The sequence below is a fragment of the Equus quagga genome, chromosome 8, assembly GCF_021613505.1.
Source record: "Equus quagga isolate Etosha38 chromosome 8, UCLA_HA_Equagga_1.0, whole genome shotgun sequence".
Lineage (NCBI taxonomy): Eukaryota > Metazoa > Chordata > Mammalia > Perissodactyla > Equidae > Equus > Equus quagga.
In genome coordinates, this window is record NC_060274.1 from 28,790,802 (window position 1) to 28,816,349 (window position 25,548).

A 25,548-nucleotide genomic window follows, 5' to 3' on the forward strand; every position below is an offset into this window, starting at 1 on the left:
AATATACTTTCTCATACTGCTTAATGGTGTGGATTTTTGGCTCCGCATGGTGTTATCTGGTTGCTGCTGCCACGTGCCTACACTGGGTGGGGCTCAGGAGCTGTGAATTCTGGGCCCAGCATGATCAGGGCCTCCCAAGCTCCGGCCAATGACTGCTTTTCTCAGGGTGAGACGCTCTGGCTGATGGCAGATCTGGAGCCTTGGGCAGGGGGAAGGCTGCTCTTCTCTCCCTGTGTTTCTCCCACCTCTGCTCCTCTCCCACCTCTGCTCCTCTCCCACCTCTGCTCCTCTCCCTGTGTGGAGCTCTGGGCTATCGCAGGACTGGAGCGAGAGGTGGGGGAAGGGGCACTTTCTTACAGCTGCGTGCCTCCCCCAACTGCTGCCTCTCTCCATGTGGACTTCCAGGTGCTCATGGGGCTCCACCAGCTGCCACCTCTCTCTCTGCGCCATGCCCTGGGCGATTGTGGGGCTGGAGCACTGGGTGGGGACGTGTTGGGAAGTTTTAAAAAAATTTATTTCCATTCCCCTCAAATCTAACAGTTACAACTAAAGTTTATGCTATAGTAAACACAAAATTACCATGGAAATGTATACGACTTGAAAATTCTTAAAAAACACCTCCAGTTTAACACTGTCAGTCATAGAATGTTTTATTTTAAAATTGCTGTTCAAACTTTCAAATACAACACATGTGGCAAAGAAACCACAGTTAACACACCACATCTGCCACAATTCTACCTCTGTACTGCCGTTTCTATATTACGTCATATGTTACAATTCTTTCCACTTCTTACATTCATGGTACTCTTAAAGGCAGCAACGTCAATTTTTCTCCTTTGAAGACAATTCCATTTATGTTCTGAAACCGTTTAAAATGACCAGTTTTTCCTATTAGTATTCTGCTGCCCACATTAGTGACATAATTCAACATATTATTAATAAGGTGTTGAGAGGTACACTGTACTCAATAAATCAACTCCCAACTCTAAGTTAAAATGAACTTCAATCCAAAACAAGCATTTTCCTAAATCAGTATACTCAGCTACTTTTCTCAAAAATATTTCCATTCTGAATAAGTATTTTTGTGTGTGTGAGATACAATAATTTCTCTTTTATTCCTAACAGAACTCATGCTGTACTTTTTTTCTCAAAATATATTTGATATATTCTGTGCAAAATGTTAAGTTCTGTATAGGTATGTACCTTATTTTGAAAAAGTTTATAAAATATAATTCTTAAAAACAACCTCAACATTAGACAATAGAGGAAGAAGAAACATCAGACGAAGCCTAATTTTTCACATGAGAAAATAAGTATGTTCTTAAAGCTCCAGTAATACATTCCTTGAAAAAACTCAGAATGCACTTTGGTCATTATGAAACATATTAGAACACAGGCAAACAAAACAAAATGCTTTTGCCGTTTTCTACAGAAAGAAAATACACTACACGATGAGTCTGAATGAGGACGGTCAAGAGGAATGGTGAGAGCAAAGCGGCACCAGGATGGGGCTCTGTTCTCTACACATTCCTGACCCGAAGATTATGACTCGGGGATTACAACTGCACCAGTCAAATAAATCATTTACGATTCATTATTTTAAATTCCCTAAAACATGGTAAAAAATGTGAGGATATTCAACATGGTATATCTTGCACCAAGAAAATTCTAGATTGTTTCAAATAAATTCTTTGTTTTAGAAACTAGACACCCGGTTAAAAAAAAAAACTCCAAAAACATTTCATGTTTCATGTAATTCCTAAAATATTCTTGATTGTACAAATATAACAACTTAAAATCAAGGCCCAATGTAAGACACCATCATATTCGCCCTATTTACCTAATATGCCAACATGATAAGTTCTCATTTGGAGACGTGGCAAATTATTTCGGGGGAAGGGGGTTAACTTTCCAGATTAAAAGCATCTAAAATAGCCCTTCTATAATGGGGGGGGGGGGGGGGGGGGGGGGGGGGCGCGTGTGGATGGTACCAGGTTAAGCTTAGAGGACAAAATTTGCAAGCTGAAGCTGTCTTTCCTGAAAATTGGGATACTGTTATATAACTAGCAATCAGAGGAGTCCTTTATCGGTTTGTAACCTTATTCTTGAGGTGTTCATCTGTGTGGTATGAACAGCATACACCAGAGTGTACCATGGGGAGAAGATTATTCCACTTGAGTAAACGTAACATACTCTAGTAATGTCAATAGGCACTTCCCTTGTGAGAGGAGTGGAAACCTCACTCAGAAGGATACCGTATCATGCCCTAGCACACTAGAACATCGCCCATAGAAAGATACGCATTAAAAGTAACAGTTTTAAAAAGTGCACATTTTGAGCATGCACAGCTGGAGCTGTGCAAACAGCCCAGTGTTTCAAATAAATACAATTATTACTAGTTAATTTTTATCAAAATATCTTACAGTATGGGAACCATTTACAATTATTGCTCTACTAAGAGTTTCTCCATCCAAGAGCACTTGTTGACCTGTATGGGACACTCTCTACATTAATACTGAAGGGTGCCTCAACTGCAGCTTAATCAGTGTCGATCCTGGCATTGTTCCGAGACAACTCCAGAGAAACCCTGACTGAATCTTGATTCACCGAAGAAAACGCTCTGTGTGTTCAGCTGAGTCCAACGCAATATTCCAAAGTTAAAGGAGTTTTCCTCAAGTAAGGCAAGTTCATGGCATTGATGGAGAAACAGTGTTTAGCAATGGCTTCTATTGTCACGATTCGTTACTTTGTCGATGATTTATGAGCAATTACCAGGATCTCAAGTATCTTGATATCAGTTTTATCACCCTTTCAACAACTAAGTACATCAATGCTACGAATAAAATATAAAGACTAAAATAAATGTAAAAAACAGTGAACAAGTAAAATAAATATAAGGATTGCACAAGACAGTCTGATGTAAACACTTCCGCTTCCCGGCTGAGCTCCTGGAGCAGAGTGAGTGACGGCTCTCAGGCAGCGTGGCTGGTACTCTTGTTCCGGAAAAGACGCCACATCTTCTTTTCTCTGAGTTGTCATGATTTAATCTTCCACAGCTAGTGAAAAAGTAAGAGACGCAGTGACCATTAGGGCCAGTTTTTATATCGCCACTTGCTAAAATTTGTCACATACTATTTTCATCTGAATTTCATTCATAAACGATTGTAGATTCTACCATTTCAAATTCCTTTATCCACTTATTTTTCAAGAATTCATCTTAAACAAATAAAAACGTGAAAATCAGATTTCTCTTACTTTCTTTTACTGGGAAGTGACTATACATATACTACTTGTTTAATATGAATATTCTAGTATGTATTCACTAACAGCTGTGCATATGTTAGAGGATGTATGCCTTGCTATATAGATAATTAATATAACTTTTGGCAAAAAAAAGAAATAGGGATCTTCTTTTTCTATCATCTAAATTAGCTTCAGATTATATGAGTAAAAATAGATACCTCCATTTATCCTACACAAGAGAGTCCTATTTGTAATGAATCCTGTTCCAGATTAGGAGTTCCATCAGAACTATAAACCAGGAATATTTATCACTTTGAAATTACATGTGAAGTTATTTTCACTACTTTTATACAATATAATCAAAATGACTCTGTTCCTGTGCATGTGAGGTCTGAAAAGAATGCTAGGGTAAAATGAAAGTCATAAAAATGCGATGGGACACCAAGGAATAAAAGCCACCTGCCAGTCCTTACCTTTAAATTGAAGCCAAGCAGGTCACTGATGACGCCGGACACGGCCGACAGGATGACGACCTGCGTGATATTGTAGAGCAGGGGGTTCATCGTGAGCCCGTACAGTCTGAAGGGGCTGTCCAGCTCCTGGCAGGAGAGGGGACACGAGCTCAGACTCACCAGCAACAGTCAGCGACACTAACTCAGGGCAGTACATAATGAGCGGTTTTAAAAACACCTTCAAAAACGGTTACAAATTAGGCGTAGTTTTAGAAAGGATAAACTTGGTTAAACTTGAAATAAGTAATTATAGTTTTAATTTTTTTAGGAGAGAGTGACTTCCTTTAAAAGAACTCTGTAAGCTAAATTTGTAACTCCAATTTCTGTCCCAAATGAAAGACTAGTCAAGTGCTGGTCTAGTAGCTACAAGGAGGTTCGAGAAGACTGTTCAGTGTAAGAGAAGACACTAAAAGAGAACAGTATCTTTTTGCAGAAGAATTCGAAATTTAATTAGCCAAATTTTCTGCCAATATTAATACATATGTAAAAATTCCCCTTTGAGACAGTTTTCAAATACACGGATTAATTAATTGATTGATTCAAACATTTAAAGTTGTTATTATATGCCAGGCCTTGTGCTAGGCTCTGGGAAGTTATGATTCAGGCTGAAGGACCTTACAGTCTGATAGACATGCAAATAAAGAACCCACTAAAAAAGGCAGCAGGCCACAGAGGAAGGTGCTCCTGAAACTCAGAGGGTGGGGAGAGCAGGTATTCCCTAAGACACACGAGAACATGGCACCTGTGAACCGCTACGGATCGCTCAGCATTGTTAGGACCCAAGTGCAAGGGAAGAAATGCTAGGAACTCACAAAACCAGCTGCTTAGGTGAGGGTCATTCCTCAGGCAGACTGCACTGGCAGACTGGGAGTGAAGGGACGGAATCAGGGGAGGGGCATATCAGATGGGCATGTGAGAAGGACCAGCGGGCCAGCCATGAGGAAGAGGGAGTGGAGAGCAGTGAGACTGGAAGCAGCGACGTATCAGAAGCTCATGCGAGAGACAAGGAGGGTCTGACTCAGGGCGTACTGATAGGGAAGAGGGATGAACGGGAAGATAGCTGAGAGGTTGCATCAACGGGTTCGAGAATTTCCTGGCTGTGAAGAGTGAGAGAGAAGGAGCAATCTAAAGTCCCAGGTTTCTGACAGAAGACTATGTGTGATGAGCAAGGATCACACTGTTGTGCTTTGTACTCTAGTTATTTCTGTATTTCTCTCTACTCTGCGACTGAAGCTGCTCGTCAGTCTCAGGGTTACTGCCTCGTCCTGTCCAGCACGGTGCCCACACTCTGAGGACACTCACCACACATGCATCGAGCAAATCCACCACCTCTTCCCAACCCTTTCACCACCTGATACACAGTGAGGCGCAGTCTGTACCCATTTAATACTTTCTAGTTGACTGAAGAATTAACCACAACACTGAGACACAACTGACTTCATGCCATTCTCTGAAGACTTAGAAATGACTCTAAGAATTATACTCCATTTGCTATAGAAACTGAGATTTAAAAAAACATTTTCCTTTTAAGAAAGAAAAGCATTACTAAAACCGCAAAGTAGTGGTAAAAATATTTTATTAAATTACCTCCAAAGGGTTATTATTATGAGACCCGATGAAGTGAAATTATATTCTTTTCAACTGTTACCAAAAATGATTTAAGAATGTAAACGTTTGTTGGTGAGGTACATTTATTCCAATGATTACATATTGCCACTTTTTAAGTTACCTCAGGCCAAGCAGAAGACTGCTCTGAGAAATACAAAATGAAAAGATTTCCAAAGTAACATCAAATCTTTTCTGAAATCAATTTTAAGTTCTAGGAGGCAAAAATTTCCAATGATGCATCTAACCTCTGCAGTACTCTAAGATACTAAAATCTCAAAACTGAAATGATTTGGATTACTTTTATTAGCGTTGCAATGAGAAGTAAAGTGTAAACTGCGTGAACGTGCTCAAATATAATTTGGAAACAGTTCAGATAATTTAGAAAACCAAATACAAGATGGGCTCCACGAACAGAAGACTAAGATGCAGCGTGAGGACAGTGCGTTCTCCGCCCGTCCGCTTCAATTCTGTTTTTACCTTTAGCAGTTTAGTAGCCAGTTTTAAAACATTATTCACTAGTGTCAGTTCCTCTTTCTTGTTGGGTTTCTTCTCCATTTTCAAGTAGAGGTTTATCTTTCATAAGAAAAAAATGGTAAATAATTAAAAATACTTAAAATTATAACAAACACTTATTTTTAAAAGGAATTGAAAGATAGTCTCTAAAATATTAATGGTTGTTCTCTGGTTATTGAGATTATAGGTGATATTAATATTCTTCTTTGTACTTTACTGTATATTCCAAATTTCCTGCCATAAGCTTCTAGAATTCAATAATAAAGAAAGTAATAACTGCTATTTAAGCTTTCCAGATGTAACTAAAAGCCGAAACAAGAAAGGAAACCGGATGGCGTCACTGACAAGGTGAAGCGCTTCCGTCCCGGAGCCACACCGGCCGACAAGGCACCGTTAACAGAGAGGGGACCAGTTCGCTTGCCAGCCCCTCTCCCTTTCCCTGAGACTGAGCTCGTTTGACAGGGCGACTGAGCTCGTTTGACAGGGCTACTGATCTTCCAAAATCAAAATACTCAACAAGTTCACTGGCAATAAGTTTCTTCCAATAATTCCTAGGAAATGGCAAGGAAAATATTAAACAAATTCATACAAAATAAAGTTAACCATCAAAATGACTACGCTTTATCCTTTCTAGTGAATACAAATTCATGCTTATTCAAATAGGGCTCAGCTAAACTGCAAAGCAAGCACATCCCACTAATGGCCTAAAATCCAGCATTTTTCTCAAGTGAAGGTGGGACATAAAAACAGAAGATGAGAGTTCAAACCTGCATCAAGGCAGAAACACTGAAGGGAGGCTGCGTCCCACCAAATTATAACACAAATGGTCTTAATCTAATAATATAGGGCCCTGAGGAACTTGAAGTAAACAAAAACGTTTAGTTTAATGTGTAGATTACAGACACTAATTTATAACATAATAAACATGCATGCTCACCTGTTCAGTGAGTAATATTGAGGTATTGCTATATTTTTTACTGGTTTCTGACCCGAGGGTAACAAATCTTAGGAGAAAAAGTGTTAACGAGATGCACCAGATGACCAGCTCCCAATTGTAGTGACAGTCAAGGAAGATCTCATGCACGTGAAGCAGCTAAAAGTGTACGAAAAGGGAACAAGAAGCAACGGGATTCGAACAACCTCTTTTTTAAAAGAAAATAACACTCTACCTCATTCATTTGATCACGAATGTAGTATTACATTTAAAAAACATTCCACGTTACTATGAAACATGTCAAGCACATAAAAAGTACAGGGTTCAGTGTAACCAAAATCCATGGGGCCTCGACCCACTCTTGTCAGATCTTATTATCTGTAAGATTTCTTTCAGATTTTTGAAAAACAAAGGGTTACAGATTCAGATTAAACCCCTTTACGCTTTTCTTGACCACCATTCCCTTCTTCCCCACCCCCCTCCATAAGGGTAATGAATTTTCTGTTTATCTCCTCCATGCAGTTTTTATAATTTAGCTACATATGCATCCTTATACTGTTACTTATATATATTTCACAATTACATAAATGTTATCACACTACCCGTATCATTCTTCAGTTTGCTTTTTATTCCACTGAACTTTGTTTTCCACCCTCACCCGTGTTGGTGCACTAAGCTCTGACCATCCATTCCACCTCCTACGAGGAATTACAGTAACGGACCCGACCACGGTGTGCCGGCCGACTCTCCCAACTCACGTTGGTTTTGTTGCCAACTTTCCTACTACAGACGACGCTGCAATAAACACCCTTTGATGTGTCTCCTTGTGCACATCCGAGACTTTCTCCAGGAGTTAGTATCTAGGAGTGAAATCGCTGGGTCCTTGGATGTTCTCATATTCAACCTTATTAGATATGACAACTTTCCCTCTAAAAACAGCTGTACCGATTTACACTCTCAGCAGTGTAGCCAAGTTCCCTTTGACCTCTTTTTGTCCACACTTGGTAGTACCCACCTTCTGAGTTCCTGCAATATGGTGGGTGTAAACTGCTCTCTCGTTGTTTCACTTGCACTTTTCCTGACTACTTAGGGGGATGAACGCGCTTCATACGCTTGGTGCTCACTCACTTTCCTCTCCTGTAAATTACCTTCTCATATCCTATATGCACTTTCTTCTACGAGGCTGTCTGTTTTTCATACTGATCGTAGAAATTGTTTATATAGTCTGAGTAACAATGCTATTTAAGCCATTTATTTTGCCAATATCTTTTCCAAGACTCTGTTTTGTCATTTTTGGTGTCTCTTGTGGTACTTAAAATTTTAAAGGAGGGCCGGAGAAGAATATATGAGAGACTGCATGTGTCAGGCAAAAGTCTAAAATATTTACTATCCAGCTCTTTACTGATCTCTGGCTTACAGAAACAAAATTGATGTTTTCTTGCTGAGGAACATTCGCCCTGAGCTAACATCTGTTGCCAATCTTCCTCTTTGTGTATGTGAGCCACTGCCCCAGCACAGCCACTGACAGACGAGTGGTGTAGGTCTGTGCCCAGAGACAAATCCAGGCCGCCAAAGCAGAACATGTCAAACTTAACCACTAGGCCACTGGGGCTGGCCCCAAAATTAATTTTTTAATGTTGATTTTGTATCTATTTTTGTTGATCATGATCTTCTAAAAAACCTATCATATTTTTAATAATTTGTCTGTAAAGTCACTGGGGTGTTCTATGTGGATAATCACATAGTCTATGGTTTTGTTTTTTCCTTTCCAATCTTTAACCCATTTCTTTCTTTTTCCCCATCTTCACGGGTTAGTACCCGCCATCAAAATGCTGACTAGAAGCAGCAGAGAGGGCAGCCGTCTGACTCCTGACTTTGAAGCACACCCCCTAAGGTAACGCATGTCACACGGACGACGTGGGCTCTGACTTTCGACACACACAGTGCAGCAGACGGAGCACGGTGCTTCCCAGGCACCAGATCTCGACTCTCCGCTGAAATTTATGCCTTGTTTTCCGCATCTGTTGAGATGATCAGAGATTTTCTCTTCCTTTAATCAACTGGAGGAGCTCAAACTAGATTAACGGGTTCTGTAAAGCTGAAGATGTGTGTGTTCCAGGGATAAATGACCTCAGTCGTGGAATACTTACTGTCATGCACCTGCTGGCTGCTTGTTCCTAGTGTTCTGCGTCTACGTTAATGAGGGAAATTAGCTCACAGCTTCTCATTTTCATGTGTCTCTGTGGCATTGCTATCAAGGTTACGTCAGCCACATAAAATGAACTGGGGGATATTCCCTCTTTTTCTATTCTTTAGATCTTTTGTGTAGGACGAGGATTTCCTGTTTACTTGAATATTTGGCAAAATTCACCTGTAAATGCACATGGGTCCCGAGGATTTTTGTCAGTGGCAGATTTTTAAACTATGAATCAATACCACTTTATGGTTACAGGTCTCCTCAGGTTTCAGTTAATTTTGAGTCAGTTTTAATAAATTATGCCTTTCTAGAAAATTGTCCACCTAAAGCTTTCAACTTTAATGACAAAGTAATTTATACTAGTATTCTTAAAAAAAATTCTCAACTGTACCAGCCCTTTACAGTTTAATACTATGCTTTTCCTTTTTACACATTTGCTATTTGTATGTTGTAAAATTTCCGACCGTGTGAGTTTTTTGCTGCTGTCATTGATTTCTGCATTACAGCCAGAGCAAGAGGTCTGTACGCTACCAGCTGAGAGCCACTCTGCGGCCTGGTCCACGGCAAAGCTTTATAAACTGTCCTTGTGCCTGAAAAGAATACATTCTCCAATCTCAGAACAAACTTTTAACTATCTTGTTTAGATATGTGTACTTACTATATATTCTTTTGTCTGCTTCATCTACCAATTACTGAAAGAAATGTGTTGAAATCTCCCAACGTGGTATTTTGTCAATTTCTCACTACAGTGCTATTGATTTTGGCCATATATTTGAAGTTATATGATTACTTTGGAATTGTTCTATCTTCTTGAAAAATTATTCTTTCAACTTTTGTCAGGCTTCTCCTTATCCCCAGCAATTCTTCTTGGATTACTATTTCATCTGATATTAATGGAAATTCACCAGCTTTCTGTTGGCTAGTATTTGCCTACAACATCTGTTTCTATCCTTTTACGTTCAAAAGCTTTCAATGTTACCCATGTTTCATGTGTCTTTTGTTGATAGCAATAGATAGATCTTATGTTCGTGAGAGAGACAACTACTGCAGGATGCACTTCAGCAACATTGAAATCAAACCCTAAGAAAAGACTGAGATGCAATAAGAAACTGTGAGTAAAAGAAAATCAGTCTTTTCCTTTTGGTTGCTTTTAAGATTTTTCTCTGTTTTTGGTGTGCTACAGTTTCTCTACAATGTGTCTAAGTGTGGATTTATTTTTATTGCTGCTTCTTGTTCTTGCCGTGCTTCCTAAATCTGAAGACTAATGTCTTTCATCAGTTCATACAAACTCCTAGCCTCATCTCTCCAAATCCTGCTCTCCCTCTTCCTGCCATCTGGAATTCCTATGAGCTACGTGTTGGGTCCCCCATCTGTCTCAACCTCCTTCCCACACTTCCATCTCTCTTTCTGTCCTATGTTCCGGATAATTTCTTTCATCTCCCAGTTCACTATCTTTGGCAGTCTTCAATCTGCTATTTGTTGTTTGTTGTGTTCTTAATGTCAATGACTATATTTTTCATTTCTTTGAAGTGCTGTTTGTGTTTTTCCCAAATGTATCTGTTCTTTTTTCAGTGTTACCCATGTCTTTAATCATTCTAAACAAGTTGTCTTACAGTCTCTCTCTGATCACTCTCTCATCTGCAGTAGCTGGAGACCTGGTCCTGCAGTTTGTCGATCTGCCGACTCGTTCATGTTGAGATATCTCCTCAAGTGTTTTGAAACCTGAAGGGGCTTCATCTGTGAAAATCCTGGGAGGCCTCGGCTGAAGTCAAATTCCACCAGAACAGTCTTGGTTTTGCTTCTGCCAGGTACCCGGGAGCCTAAGATCACTTTTTATATTAACCCTTGACAGAAGGGGTACAGGACAAGGTCTGTAACGTACATTTGAACCCTGACCCTGTGATGAGGGCAGACCCACAGTCACACACCCTAGCAGAGTCCAGGCAGAGTCAGACACGCTTCCCTACGTCTTCCTGTGCTGGTGGGCAGACCGTCTTTCTTATTCCTCCGTTTCACTGAGACTGAAGGCCTTGGAGGGCCCCGGCCTTACAGTATACGCACGCATAAGGAGGGCTGCAGGCCAAGGCCCTGGGTCTCGGCTCACGTGGGCACAAAATCTCAAATCTCCAGGATACTAAGTCTGACAACGTCCCTCACGTGCTTATCCTGGGGCTGCCACGACATTAACATACACGCTTAATTGCTCTGTTTTTCAGTTTTATCTTCATTTTTGGCCTCCTACTGTCTTATAAACTCAGATATGTATGTGATATGTATATAAAAATGTTCATATATATATTAAAAAGTTGTTTTTTCTTTTTTGAGAGCATTGTATGGTATTTTAAAGCAGAAGAATTTTCAGGTAATCTAGTATGTCATATTGCTTGAAATAGAAGTTTAAGTTTTATAGTATAGAATATATTCTGAGATGCTTTTCCGCTTCCTAATTTTGGTCAATGAGAATTCTTTTTTCGAACATGAGGCAGTCAAGTCACAGTTACAACTCAGATATAAAATAGAATATTAAATATGCATAGTATATGAATATTAAATATGAAAGCAGAAATTCATGGAAAACAGTCCAAAACAATTTCATAACTCTAGTCACTCATAAGTTTGTTTTTGGAAATAAAGATAACCAAGTGAATTGTAGACAAAAACTAATTATATGTTCAACTAATAGACATCTGAGAATATGCTAGCCACTGTTTGTGGCATAGAGATGAATAAGATAATTTATTCTTCTGAAAGAAAATAAACTGCAAAAAGTCAATTTCAAAACTTGTGTATCTAGGCTTACTTATATTATTACTTTGATTGTTTATTATTAGAAAGCATTCTGAAGCCGCATGTTTATAGATACGATTATCTAATTTCCACACAGAACAAGTGAGCTCACCTGGGCACAACAGATAAACACAACTGAGATGGTCAACAAGAAAGCAGATGACACTATGACGTCGACTGATCGCTGAGGACCTCGACGCTGGGGAAAAAGAGAAAACACTGTTAAATATCTTAGCAGCTAAGTCCACGCTTTCAATTAACGTGTTGATCCATCACTGCAGGTTGGTCATAGCTTACAATGTTGAAAATACACCTAATTTGTCAGATGAATTTTAATTATAAAGTATTACTATTTCCTCAGGATTTGCAACACAGTGAAAACGGTAAATACATAGCATAGAATTCCTAGCATAACTTCCAAATACTTCATTTTGTCAAACACTAATCACTTATTCAACAAACGTTTCTTGAGCACCGGCTCAGAGTGAGGCGCTGTGCTAGGTGCTGGAAATACCGCAGAGGGAAGAGCAGAGTGGTCCCTGCCTTCACAGGAACTCGTACGGGGTCAGACCTCAAGCTCTTGATCACAGACATATGCGATAAGCTGTGATGAGCGCCATGAAGCAAAGGTACAGGATGCTCTGAGAAGACTGGTAGGGAGTTTGGTGTAAAAGTCACTTCCTTAGGGAAATCTTCCTGGGTCCACACTCCTAACTCCCAAATACAGGATTGTGTAGGCCCGGGAAGATCTCCCTAAGGAAGTGATTTTCACACCAAACTAAGGTGCCGGGGGAGGATGGCACAGGGCAGTGCTGTTGGCAGAAGGAAGAGAACATGCAAGGGCATAAAGCAGCACAACCACAGTGCAGTCAGAGACCTGAAGGGGTCCAGTGTGGCTGGAATGTAGGGAGCAAAGCGTTTCAAAGTGAGACAAGAGACGCAGGCTGCCTGCAGGAGCCAGGTCACGAAGGGCATCCTAAGTCCTGATAAGATTCTGTTCTTTACACCAAGAGCAAGGGAGAACCTCCAAAAAGGTTTTAAGAATTATGTGGTCAAACTACATTTCTAAAAGATCTCTGGCGGCAGACTGAAGAAAGTACTGGAAGGCTAGTTAAGAGGCAACTGCAGTAGCCCAGTGCATAAGACGACTGATGGTTCAATTAGGGCGGTGGAAATGGAAACCAAGAGAAGTAAATGGATTCAGGATCCATTTTGGAAGCAGAAAGGTGGGAAGTAGTGATAAACTGGATGTTGCCAACGCAAGAGAGGGAAGTAAACACCAAGGATAATTCTCAGGTCTGGGGTTACGTGTTCCCTCACTGACGTGTAAGTTGCCCAGGGCAGGAACTTTTATTTCATCAACAGCAGATGGCACATGGTCAACATTAAATAAATGTTTACCGAATAAAATAATCAATGCAATACCTACTCCGGGTTGAGGATGAGGGGAAATTTGGAGTGGCTTCTGACTAAGACACACAACAAAGATCAGATCCCTCCCTCCACACTACAGAACGTCACAGTGAGAAAAAATAATCTACGCCAACCTGCAGCATTTCTCAATGGACACGAAGTTAGCTGAATTTAACAAGTTAAATAAATAAATAGAATAATGAATTTTTTAAACAAAAGGGTAGACAAACACAGTCATCGTCACTTAACAACGGGATACCCTCTGAGAAACGCGTTGTTAGGTGATTTCGTTGTTGTGCAAACGTCACTGAGCATCCTTGTACACAAACCTAGACGGATGTCCCACTACACACCCGGGCTGTGTGGCACTAACCTCTGGGACCACCGTCGCATATTCGGTCCGTCATTGACTGAAATGTCGGTAACGTGGCGGGTGACTAGTGCTAGCGTTTTTTCACTTCATTTTCACTTTCATTGTTACTTCAAAATAAAAAGCAGGAAAGACCTAGGTATCCCAGAGGGTGTTTGGGCTTTGGTCAACTCGACTGAGATGGGATGAGTCAGGATGTAACGTAGTTGAGGGCTACTTAATGCCACGAAGACAGAACCCGCAGATGAAGGCTCTTCCTAAAACTAAGTCAGATACTTCCCACTTCCCTCCTGAGTTTTTCATCTTACTTCCACAATTAGGAAAGTTACTTAAAAAGATTAAAAGAAAAGAAAGGCATGAAAAGAATGGCTCAGAATTACAAGCTAATATTTTTAAATAGTAGCAGGCCACCGCAGTGAGGCGACTCACTGATCAGATTACTTTTTAAATTCTTTTTGAAGCAGTGGGCTCCCTCTGCTGGCTTGTGAGAACCATCCTAGGTAGAAATAAAACCTTTACTTTAGCTTTTGAATGAGCACAAGTTGGTGAGATTTATGAACAAAGGTCAATTTAAGACACTCTGATCTTCACTCTCCTAAGATGCACTTAAGCCTTTTAGACTTCAGGGGTCTAGTGTAAAGGACCAGCTGGACACCTACGTTGCATTTCTGCAAATGGATCCAAAAGAACACAGCACGGTCGCAGCGCACCAGCACGTGAGTGCAGATGTGACCATGCATCTAGACACACGTGCATTGACAAAGAAGCTGCAGCACGGGAGGGAGCAAGCACAGGGAGAATGCCATCATCAGCGCCATTCTACCTTAAGATAGGACCGGAGCGACAGCCACATCTTTATGTTCTGTACTTTCTTCAGCCGGAAATGAGGAACCTCTGATTTTCGAGCCCTCCTTGCTGACGTTAAATGTCCAAAGAGTTTCGCAAAAAGTAATCGCTAAAAAAGATTAAGACAAGGATTAATTTCCGAGTAGATTACCACAGACAATCAAAAATCCACAGAATTTAGATGGTTGTGGTTTTACCTGGTTAAGTATTACAAAAACGAAACAGGAAAATAATTAGCAGGTCAAAACGATTTAATGAGATACTAAAATACTTCAGGAATACTTGGAATATCATGAAAAAGATAAAACATTCTCTATTCAGAAGTCTATCTTGTACCCACCTGTTTATAAGTTCTTTCTGCTACACAGAGCAAGAAAAAGAAAATCCACACAAGAGACACACGAACCACAAAACTTATGATGACCATAGAAAGAACTATGACGTCTTCATTAGAACCGAATGCAATCACGTAAAGCTCGGAAGCCGAATGAGCCGTGAGTTGTTCCAAGTCTGTAGCTTGGGAGAGTCGGAAAACAAACGGAGTTAAACCCAGGATGAGCGAGATTGCATTTCCAAAAATCTGGTATCCTATTCCTGGTACGTGGCTGTTCACCTTCATGGAGAGAGGGGAAAAGAACAAACTTACACAAATCGTATCTACAGTACAATGAGTTCCTATTAAGCATTATTTTATTTATAGCGATATGAAATTATTCTGTTAAAATATAGTTTTAATACATGAATAATAAAATTTAAATTTCCAGTTTGAGAGCCTGTTACGTGTAAAATACAAGTTATTATTTCTTCAGTTTTTAAAGACAGTTCGTCATCAGATCTCTAAGTCACTAAGCAGATGCAAAAGGAAAGTTATTTCAGTCTTACTCAGATCTTTTCAAAAGCAAAATATTCACAAATACTGCAATATTAAATCCACCTAAATCCAGTTCATTAAAGGAAAAATCTAGAATTATACTTACTTGATAAACTTGTAATTTGTGTTTTTCTTTAAAGAGCTCAGTATACAAACGGATGTCCCCTTAAACTCTAAAACCATTTTAGAAGAGAGAGTATGCTAAAGGGGATATAATACTAAGCAAGAGAAGGGGGAAAAGGGTCAAGGAAGCATAAAAAAGGAAATTGGAGGGGCAGGCTCTGTGGCCTAGTGGTTAAGTTCAGTGCACTCCGCTTTGGTGACCTGGGTTTGCAAGTTCGGATCCTGGGTGCGGACCTACAGCACTTGTCAGCCAGGCTGTGGTGGTGTCACACAAACAAAATAGAGGAAGATTGGCACTGGCATTAGCTCAGGGACAATCTTCTTCAAGCAAAAGGAGGAAGATTGGCAACAGATGTTGGTTCAGGGCAAATCTTCCTCACCAAAAAAAATTAATTAATTAAAAAAAGAAGGAGGGCTGGCCCAGTGGCGCAGCAGTTAAGTGCACACGTTCTGCTTCTCAGTGGCCCGGGGTTTGCTGGTTCGGATCCAGGGTGTGGACATGGCACCGCTCGGCAAGCCACGCTGTGGTAGGCATCCCACATATAAAGTAGAGGAAGATGGGCACGATTTTAGCTCAGGGCCAGTCTTCTTCAGAAAAAAAAATATTAAAAAAAGGAAATTGGAAATAATGTGAAAACATAAGATTAGTAGAACTGGGAGGGATCTCAAACATCATCTAGCTAACTTGCTAATGTCATATTGTATATCATGTAAACGGTCTGCTAGGTCACAGAAGTGAAGGTACAGCACACCAACCAGATCCGAGAACCCAGACACTCCTTGTCAACAGGTCCTCATTGCTCACACCGAGATATGTGATAGGAAGCAGATCATTTTCTGGATCCAGTTATTTTAGATCCTGTCTTACATAAAGTGTGCACAACAGTTCTGGCATAATAACGCACAAGCAATTTAGAACTACGAGTTAAATCGTGCCTCGGTGTCCAGAGGAATCAGGCAAAACTTAACAAGTAGTAATGATCTGGTAAGAACAATTTAACACACACTGAAATTGAAATCCACAGCATTTGTGCCCTACTTCTTCAAACTACTCAAGATTTTACCACCGGCTGCATTACTTCCACATATTTCAGCGGGCAAGCAAGTATGAATGCAAAGTTTCTATTTTGTATTCAAACAAATTCTAGTTTGAATTTTTTAAAAGTTTCGGGTACTAGTAAATAAATGAACCAGGAGGACTGATGCAGAAAACAATAAGTCGTCACCAACACTTGTATGTGTCTAGCAGCTCCTCAATTCGATCCACTGAAAGCAAAAGAAAGGATAACGTACAAAAAGAAAACTTTAGATTCTAGCATGTACTCTTGGTCAGAAGAGTAAAACACTAGCAAACGAGAGTGGGGTGGTCTGGAGACAGACCACTGCTTACCTCACAGGCGGAGCCAAATACAAATAAGACTTTTTTCAGCTTGAAGAAATGAGCTAAGTTATAAATATAACATTCCTGTAATTATTTAATACATTACTAATCTTATCCTTGAACTAAAAGAATAAAATTTACACACTCACTCTGTTCATTATCATGCCACTGATTTCAAGGACAGACATGTCTGCTTTCTTGCAGTCGTTGCCTTCCCACACTATCGCACTTATTTTTTCTAATCCAGGGTGGGAACTGTGGAGCCAGGGCAAATGACTCTGAAAAATAAACAGAAATTGGTGAGTACATTTATCACATTTCATAAATAAAACATATTCATGTGTATATAAAATTGTGTGTGTACACATATCTCTACACACAATTTTAACTACACTAGAAAATAGAAATTGGTGATGCACTTACCAAACATTTTATACACAGAATATATATATCTACATCTATGCACAGCTATATCTGTATCTATACACAATTTCAGTGACACTAAAATTCTTAAAATTAGTTAGCTTATATACTGAACAGATGGCATAAAAAATTATACAGCTATAAAAATGTGTAAGTTCAGAACTTTCTATAACAGACATTAGGCAACCTATTGCTCAAAAGTATCTAAAATGCATGAGCAAAAGCACTTAGTTGTCAATCTGTCTACACAGCTACTAATATATAATGTTCAGAGACGATGAGTATCACATCACTCACAATGCTGATTGTCCATTCAACACACGAGAACACGACACTCAGATCCGGCCTGCTCTGAAAGACTGAACAGTGACACGACCTCATCCTGACAGACTCTTCCTCACACACCTGCCCTTAGTTTGTGATTCAGTTACTTTTCTGATATTTCAATCTAGCATTTCTCCAAAGGATCAATTTAACTTGTTTTCCTCGGAGCAGATATTGCAAACGGAAGCAAACAGAACTAGAAGTACTCTCCCAGCAGAATAAAGTCTCTCAGTGGAACAAGGAAGAGAAAAAGGTAAAAAGAAAAACTGAAAGCCTTAATACAAAGGATCAGATGCTTAAGTTTGTTTGGGTCTTTTAGTTTGTTTTAGATCTATAGTTAAAGAAATAAAACTTCAAAACAGGATAGCTGTGGGTTAAGATAGCAACAAAATTAATGAAACACTAAAGGTTAGACCCCGAATGGGATGAATACGCTCATTACATAAACATACAGAATGGGATAAATATTACAGTATTTCTAACATTTCTAAAACATATTTCATTAAAATAACTTCTAACAATGGACAAAAGAATATACTCCAGTTATATTTATTCTTTGGAGGACAAAAATGTGATTAAAATATGGTAAAGATGTTTCTGTAAACTTAAGGAATACAGAATTCTCCTCTAGGGGGAGTAAAGTTGCATTGATTCATTTTGATTAAAGGTATGAAATAGTTCAATGATATGTAAGAAAACAGATGGGAAATTATTATTATTCTGAGCTCATACATTAATTTTCTTTCTGTAAAGTTATATATGCCATGTTTACTATTAACAGAATAAAAACTGACAATTATGGGCAAACCATAATGCCAACAGCCATGCTACTGCAAAGCTTTTTTCCATTTAGTTATTTGCCTATGAAGAGGTTTCCCCTAAAAACTTATCTTTTCCAAAGATACGGAATTGCAATGTACACTAACTGTCATGGTGTATATATCACTACTGGGGAGCCTCAGGAACTGGGAGGTACTAAGTATTAACCAGCCACTTAATTCTTCAAATGACGTTTCATAATTTATCCCCAAACTAAATATTCTAGTTTGGAACAGAAATAATTTGCACCAAAATATGTATCAAAGTTTCCCTGAAAATTTAATAATTATGAAACATAACGAGACTGAAAAGCCAGGAACAAGTGCAAGGAGCTGAATGGAAGAGTACCAAGCCTGAGGGGTGAAACAGAACCGCTGATTGCCAGGCTCCTTTTCTTTAACTCTCAGTCTGCAAGAGTGAGTGACAGGGCTTCCGGATCCCCACACACATCAGGACCAGGAGGTCCATCCACAGATGGAAAAGCAACAAGTCCTTCACGCTCCTTCCAAAAGCACTCACTTTGCCCAGCTACCTAACTAGCATTTGGTACCATTTTCCCATTTCTAGAAAGCCAAAAGGCAAGAGAAGGGAGCAACTAGAAACTGGTCAATTTAAAAAGAAGTAACTAAAAGGATCATACCTGTGTATGTGTGTGTGTGTTTGGCAAATGTATTCTGAAAAACCGCCTTGTTGAAATGTGTGCCTACAGTGGCTGGGGAGCAGCGTCATAAGAACGAGTTTACAAGGGCTCAGGGAAACATCAGAGCAAAGAATCTGATTCTATAATTCTTTACATAGGTTCTTCTTAGTATGTTTTCCAAACTAAAATTTGGAACCCTGTTAATGATTGTTTTTTATCCTCATCCAAAATCTCAATTCCTTTGCTCCTTGTTTGTTCGAAAGTGCCTGAAAGCCTTAACTGGCGCCATGTTTTATTTCAAATAAAGTCACCACGACACTTTCCCGGAGTTTCCACCTGTGGGAACTGCAGCCATTAAAATCTGGCGTTACCTACTGAAAAATGAATTTCACTTGAATATGGTTTTATATTTTATTATATATTCAGCCATGACTAGAGGAGAAAAAATTTCTCCTGCAGAAATGTTTCAGTTAGCGTTTACAAAGAAACTAAAACAAACAATAAAACAAAACCACGAATTTGGGAACATCCCAAGTGGAACACAGATTCAGTGCTCGAGAGGATGGATTTTCAGTCCTTATGTGCAGAAAAGGGTCCTCCAAACCTCATACAGACCTGAGTCAAACAAGAAAAAAACTCGTAGCTTTTCATTACAGGGAGCTAATTTCCATTACAGAGCTACTAGTAAAACCGAAAACACAGCTTATTTTTTAGAAGGCGGAGAATAAGCAATGTGTGTAAAATCAAGTCTTTGATCCCAAAGCAAAACCAATGTAAGCTAGGATACTAAATTTAGATATGCAGAGTAGAACATTAAAAAAATTTATCTTACCGAAAAAGGAGCAGATGCTATATACACTCAGGGCCAATTTCTTCCGTATAGCATTCATTAAAAACATTTTTTTTAATCATTTAAGAAAGGCCTAATTGGCTTGTTTTGAAAAAATTTTATTTTGCTTCCTTCATTCACTCAGCTAATGTTGGTTCAACACCTACTATGTGCCAAGCACCCCGTGATACAACAACGGGCAAAAGAATGCAGGGTCCCCTCCCACGCCACTCGAGGTGTCACTGGGATGTTCCTAAACCTCAGGTCGGTTACCACCCTCGGTGACTCAGGGGGACACGCAGGTGAGTCACCCACACCCTGTTCTCATGGACTGCTCACTGTTTTCCACTTGTTAAATTCCAGGGACCTTCAGCTACACCCTGGACCTTGTCACCACCCTGAACTGCTCTACTTCTGAAACAACCCTTGAACCACGACCTCCCATCTTCCCGGGCCTCTCAAACCTTCAATTCCAAAAGGCTTGCTTCCCTGAGCACACCTCCTTCAACCTGTCGGCTCCTTCTTGCTTTCATTTACCACTCAGTCTAACACGTCTAGACTCCTACCACATCCATCATCTCAATCAGCGCATCAGCCCCTCTTCTGCCCCTCACATAGCAGGTCTTAACTGAGCACCCATGCTGTGTGACTTTGGCTGCATTATTTGACTCCGAGCCTCAGTTTTCTCATCTATAAAAAACACTAAACAACACTGTCGTAGGCTGTGAGGGTTACATGAGAAAACGCACCTAGACTACCTGGCACAGTGCCTAGCATACAGCAAGTGCTTACTAAATGTCTGCTATTACTAGGATTATTACAACTACATTCCAGAGACTATCACACAACGGTGTGGCAACTACGAATTCACGGTTTCAGATTCCAGCTAGAGGCGCGACAACATGGCAGTGCAACTCTTGATTCACTGGCTTGAATACACGCATACACACTCTCTCTCCACCATCTCCATTTGTCACAAAGGCTAACTTCAACCTCCACTGTCATCCACAAGTCCCCTATGCCACCGCCTCACTCCTCACGGCAGAGCCCCCCGGCCTCCTGCTCTGCAGACTAGAGACCACCAGGCAGTCTCTCCCGTCATCTTCACGCATGCTTCCTCCTCCTTCTATCTCAGCAGATGGCGTGTCCCTCTTCCCGTGGAAGGCTAGGCTTCCTGATTATGCTTCCCCTCCAGCATCCTAAGGAACCTCATCTGACAACTCTTTCTCCTGTACCTCTGCAATTCTTCCCTACTGGTTTTCTCCTTTGTACACACGTGCTCAAATAGCTCACATCTTGTGGGGTGGGGACCAAAATACTCATTCGACCGCAGTTTCCACATCTAACTGATATTTCACTTTCTCCACACCTTCACGGCCATGATTCTTAAACCTCATTCCTCATTCTCACTCCTCATGGCCCTGGAGCAAAGCTTCCTTCCCGACACTTTTCCTGTAGTTGAAGCCAAAATTCATGGATACCTTTTTTAATTGAAACACTTCAATCAGATAGAGAATAAATAATACTCGGCTTTATCAGATTTTAACTTTCTCCTCTATTTGCTGCAGATATTTTAACAAAAAAAATATTACAGGCAAAATTGAAACCCACTTTGTGCCCTTCCCTGCTCTTGTCCCCTTCTATTCCCCAGATCTATTATCCTAAATGTGGTGTTTATTATCCCCTTGCATGTTTTTATACTCATGTTTTATATTCTTACTGTATATGCTTTTATCCATTCATAATACATAATATAGCCTTGCATGTTTTAAAACTTTACATAAATGGTATATTTTATATATAATTCTGCAAATTCTTTCATTCAAAATTACATTCACAAGATTATTCGTTTTGATATATGTAGCTCCGAGTTCCTTCAATTTCACTGCTGTATATTGTTTTCTCATATGCCATGATTCATTAATTCTGCTATTGTTGGCTATCACATTATTTTCACTATTACACACAATACAATGAACATTTTTAAATACGTCTCCTTGTGCCCATCTTCCCAAGTTTCCCTGGAGTGAGATGAGAGAGTCCTGGGTTAGGAGGACCTGCGATTTCACCACGTAATGACGAACTGCTCCCCAGAGGAGCTGCACAGGCTTCTGCTAACATCAGCACTGAGCAAGACCTCTTCCTTCTTCACACCCTCGCCAACACTGCAGGCTGTCAGATTTTTACATTTCTGACAATCTGGCCAATACGAAGTGCATCTCATTGCTCTAATGTACCTTTCCCTGATTACTAACGAGGCTGACCATTGTACCTGGACATTAGACATCTGGGTGAGTTGCCTGGTCACATCTTTTGTCCATTTTTCTACTGAGTCATTTGTCGTTTACTCATTCACCTGTACGAGTTCTTTATGGGCTCTGTATAGTCCTACTGTGATAGTTAACGTGCTGCAAATATCTTCTTCTGGTCCGTGGCTGGTCTTTTAACAATGTTTATGGCTTAACTTGTAGCGCAAAGTTTTAAATTTTAAGACATTCAAATTTATCAATCGCCTCATTTTCAATGTTTGTGCTTTTTGTATCTTGTTTAACAAATTCTTCTCTTACCTAAAGTAATGCAGATTTTTCTTCTATATTTTATTCTAAATATTTTAAAGTTTTGCTTCTTCACATTTAGGAACTATCTGGAATAAATTTTTGCATATAGATAATCGTTTGATCCACAACCAGATACTGAACAGCCCATCCTTTGCCCACTGACTTGTAATGCACTTAGGTCATATATTAGGGATGTATCTGTTTCTGGGTTTTGTACTCTGTCCCATTGGTCTACTTGTTTACACACTGCCTTAGTCTGTTTGGGCTGCTATGACAACATGCCAGACTGGATGGCTTGTGAACAACAGAAGTCTGGTTCTGACAGTTCTGCAGGCTGCGGAGTCCACAATCAAAGTGCTGGCATATCTGGTGTCTGGTGAGAGCCCAGGTCCCGGTCCTTGTTTTTGCTGTAACCTCTCATGGCAGAAGGGGCAAGGGAGCTCTCTGGGGCCTCTTTCCAGGGCACTAATCCTGCTCGTGAGGGCTCCCCCCTCACGACGTAATCACCTCCAAAAAGCCCCACCTCCAAATACCATCGCACTGAGGATGAGGTTTCAACATACAAATTGCGGGGAGCGGGGGGGAGAACCAAACGTTCGGTCTGTAGCATACCCCTACACTGCACTATCTTGATTATTACACCCTTACATTTTTATACCCAGAAGGGAAAGTCCTCCTGTCGTTCTTCAAGATTGTTTTTGCTATTCTTGACACTTTGCTCTTTAATGTGGACTTTTAAATCAGTCTAGTCCAACCCAAACCAGTCGAACAAACCAACAAACATGCTGGTAAGATTCTGATAGAAAAAGCAGTGATAACGGGCATCTCTGTCTTGCTCCTGCCTTTAACAGAAATGCTCCTAAAACTTCCTCATGAAACATGACAGGTCTTTAGAAGGCTCTTTGATAGCCACCCTTCATCAGATTAAGAAAGTTCCCTTCTATCTCTAGCTTTCCCAGCGTTTACTTGTTGGTTTTATGATTAGGATTTGATAAGGAATAGGATAAGAGAGAGAAGGGGAGAAAGAGTGAGGATTTTAAACGGCCACCAGGTTCTGACTGGTGAATGGATGGATAGAGATGTCGTTCACCAGGTTTTGAATGCCATGAGAAAGCAGATTTATGACGGAAGATGGGGTGTTTGGTACATTTGAGGTACTGGTGGGATATTCAAATGAAAGTGTTTATAGACTTGTGCTGTCCAATCTGGTGCTTTCTCACGTGTGGCTACTGAGCGCCTGAAACATGGCTAGTCCAAATGAGACATGCCGTAAGTGTTCACAGCAGATTTTGAAGACTTGGTATAAAAAATGTAAAATATTTCATTAGTATTTTTCATATTAGTTATATGTTAAAGTGATAATATTTTGGATATACTGGGTTAAATAAAACATACTGAAATTAATTTTACCTTTTTAAATGTTTTTAATGAGGCTCCTAGAAAATTTAAAATTACATATGTGACATTATATTCCCGCTGGACAGCATCACTATAGGCACTTGGAGATGCAAATCTGATATTCATGAGATGTAGATTTGTGAATTATAATCTTAGGTGGCGTTAAGGCCACAGGTGTAGATAATCTGACCATGAAGTATGCTGACTGAGAAAAGGACTAACACATCCAAAACACAATTTGACCTTCAAAACTCCATTTACCAACAACTCCTCAGGAACATATGTTTGCAAGGTGAGAGACACAACCACAATATCAGTACTGAGATTCTGTGTCCCAAGGAAGCCAGACCACAGCTCACATAAAAAAAAAAATTACAGGAATATTATTTTAATTGAATGCAAGCTTTTTCTTCACCTCGGTAAAATGTGTACATACATTCGAAGGAGCTGGACTGACAGCCCCACATAACCCAACTCTGTAAACCAACCTGATGAAAAGGGTCGTCTCTATATTCTTTTTTCACACATGGATTAATCTGAGGATTTTCCACATCTGTCTCACTGGTACAAGATGATCGGCATTCTGCACAATGTAACAAGTCTTCCCATAAGACATCTTCTGTTTCAGATTCTGGCCTTGTGCTCTCAGAATCCTGTCTGGAACTTGAACAGCGAGAGCTGCAACTAGTACCCGATTTAGGGGCATCCTGAAATCAAGATATTCTTTGACATTAATACAATTTATGTACCCTTTCCAACTCAAAGGATTTTATCAGAACCATATATTGCTACTTTTTGCTTAAACAACAAAAACACTGTCAAATGACAGTGAAATAGATAACAAAACATTAAAAATACATATTAGTTTTTAGGGAGTAACAAAATTTCCTCATATCAAAATTTGATTTTACAGCTGAGCTCAAGTGCTATTTCGCATGCAAAGGGTGTGCCCATTTTCTCTTAAATTTTATACGAAGTCCAGAATCCAGGCGGAGACCAGCTTAAGTTCATATGGACCACACAGGCAGGGAACATTAACTCATTTTACGTGACATGTTTAATGGAGTTATTTTCTCACTCTAGTCTTTTTTAGCAACCAGAGATTTCGTGTATATATTGTTTTTGTTTTGCAAACAGAAGTTCAATAAATTGACATAAAATTAACAAATAATCTATATCAGGAAGATAATAGCCAACTTATGTTTTTGAGACAATCAATTGTATAAAAGTGAAAAACTAAAAGGCCCAAGTTAAATAATTTCTAATCAATTTACTCTTTTCCTAGGAGTTTTTTAATGTACAAAATAAACACTTCTGAGCAAAATTTTGATTTAAATTAATTCAAACTAGCTTTTACTGAGTAAAGAATGATAAGAGCCAGCCTTATGGCCAAGTGTGCTGAGACTTTTGGACTTGTTTTTAGCTCTCCTCTGTCACTAAGATTTGTCAGTTCTACCTCTAAATGCTTTATATTTATCCCCTTCTCTTCCCCGCCCTATCCCCGAAGGTCAGACTTCAGCACTCAACCTTGTTCGCTTCAAGAGGCTCCAGCTGACCCCACCGGAACGGCCTCCCCTCTCTCCAGATCACCTTTCCTAAAGCGCAGCTGTGCTTTCGCTCCTCGACCAAACTCCCCTGCGGTTGCCCACTGCCCTGCCGGGTGAAGTCCACTCGCCTCACACGTGCTGCTTTCGGACCTTGTTCTCCGTCTCCACACCACAGCCTCCTCCTCCAGACACCGGGCCACGCCCCTAGACGC

General features: G+C 40.0%; 1 protein-coding gene across 8 annotated transcripts in view; it reads right to left on the reverse strand.

Moving 5' to 3' along the window:
- Nucleotides 1-632: 632 nt before the first annotated feature.
- Nucleotides 633-25,548, reverse strand: part of PHTF2 (putative homeodomain transcription factor 2) — a 118,892-nt gene continuing 93,976 nt past the window's right edge. For 6 of the 8 annotated variants that reach the window (XM_046669569.1, XM_046669570.1, XM_046669576.1 and 3 more), the window contains 9 exons: nt 24,278-24,496; nt 16,948-17,076; nt 14,764-15,036; nt 14,401-14,532; nt 11,907-11,993; nt 6,814-6,969; nt 5,841-5,936; nt 3,717-3,842; nt 633-3,056 (listed from right to left, as the gene is read on the reverse strand). In XM_046669569.1, coding sequence (XP_046525525.1) covers nt 3,036-3,056; nt 3,717-3,842; nt 5,841-5,936; nt 6,814-6,969; nt 11,907-11,993; nt 14,401-14,532; nt 14,764-15,036; nt 16,948-17,076; nt 24,278-24,496 — 1,239 coding nt within the window. In that variant the 3' untranslated portion in view covers nt 633-3,035. The remainder of the gene's footprint in view (nt 3,057-3,716; nt 3,843-5,840; nt 5,937-6,813; nt 6,970-11,906; nt 11,994-14,400; nt 14,533-14,763; nt 15,037-16,947; nt 17,077-24,277; nt 24,497-25,548) is intronic. The other 2 variants (XM_046669575.1, XM_046669574.1) reach the window with 1 other exon arrangement.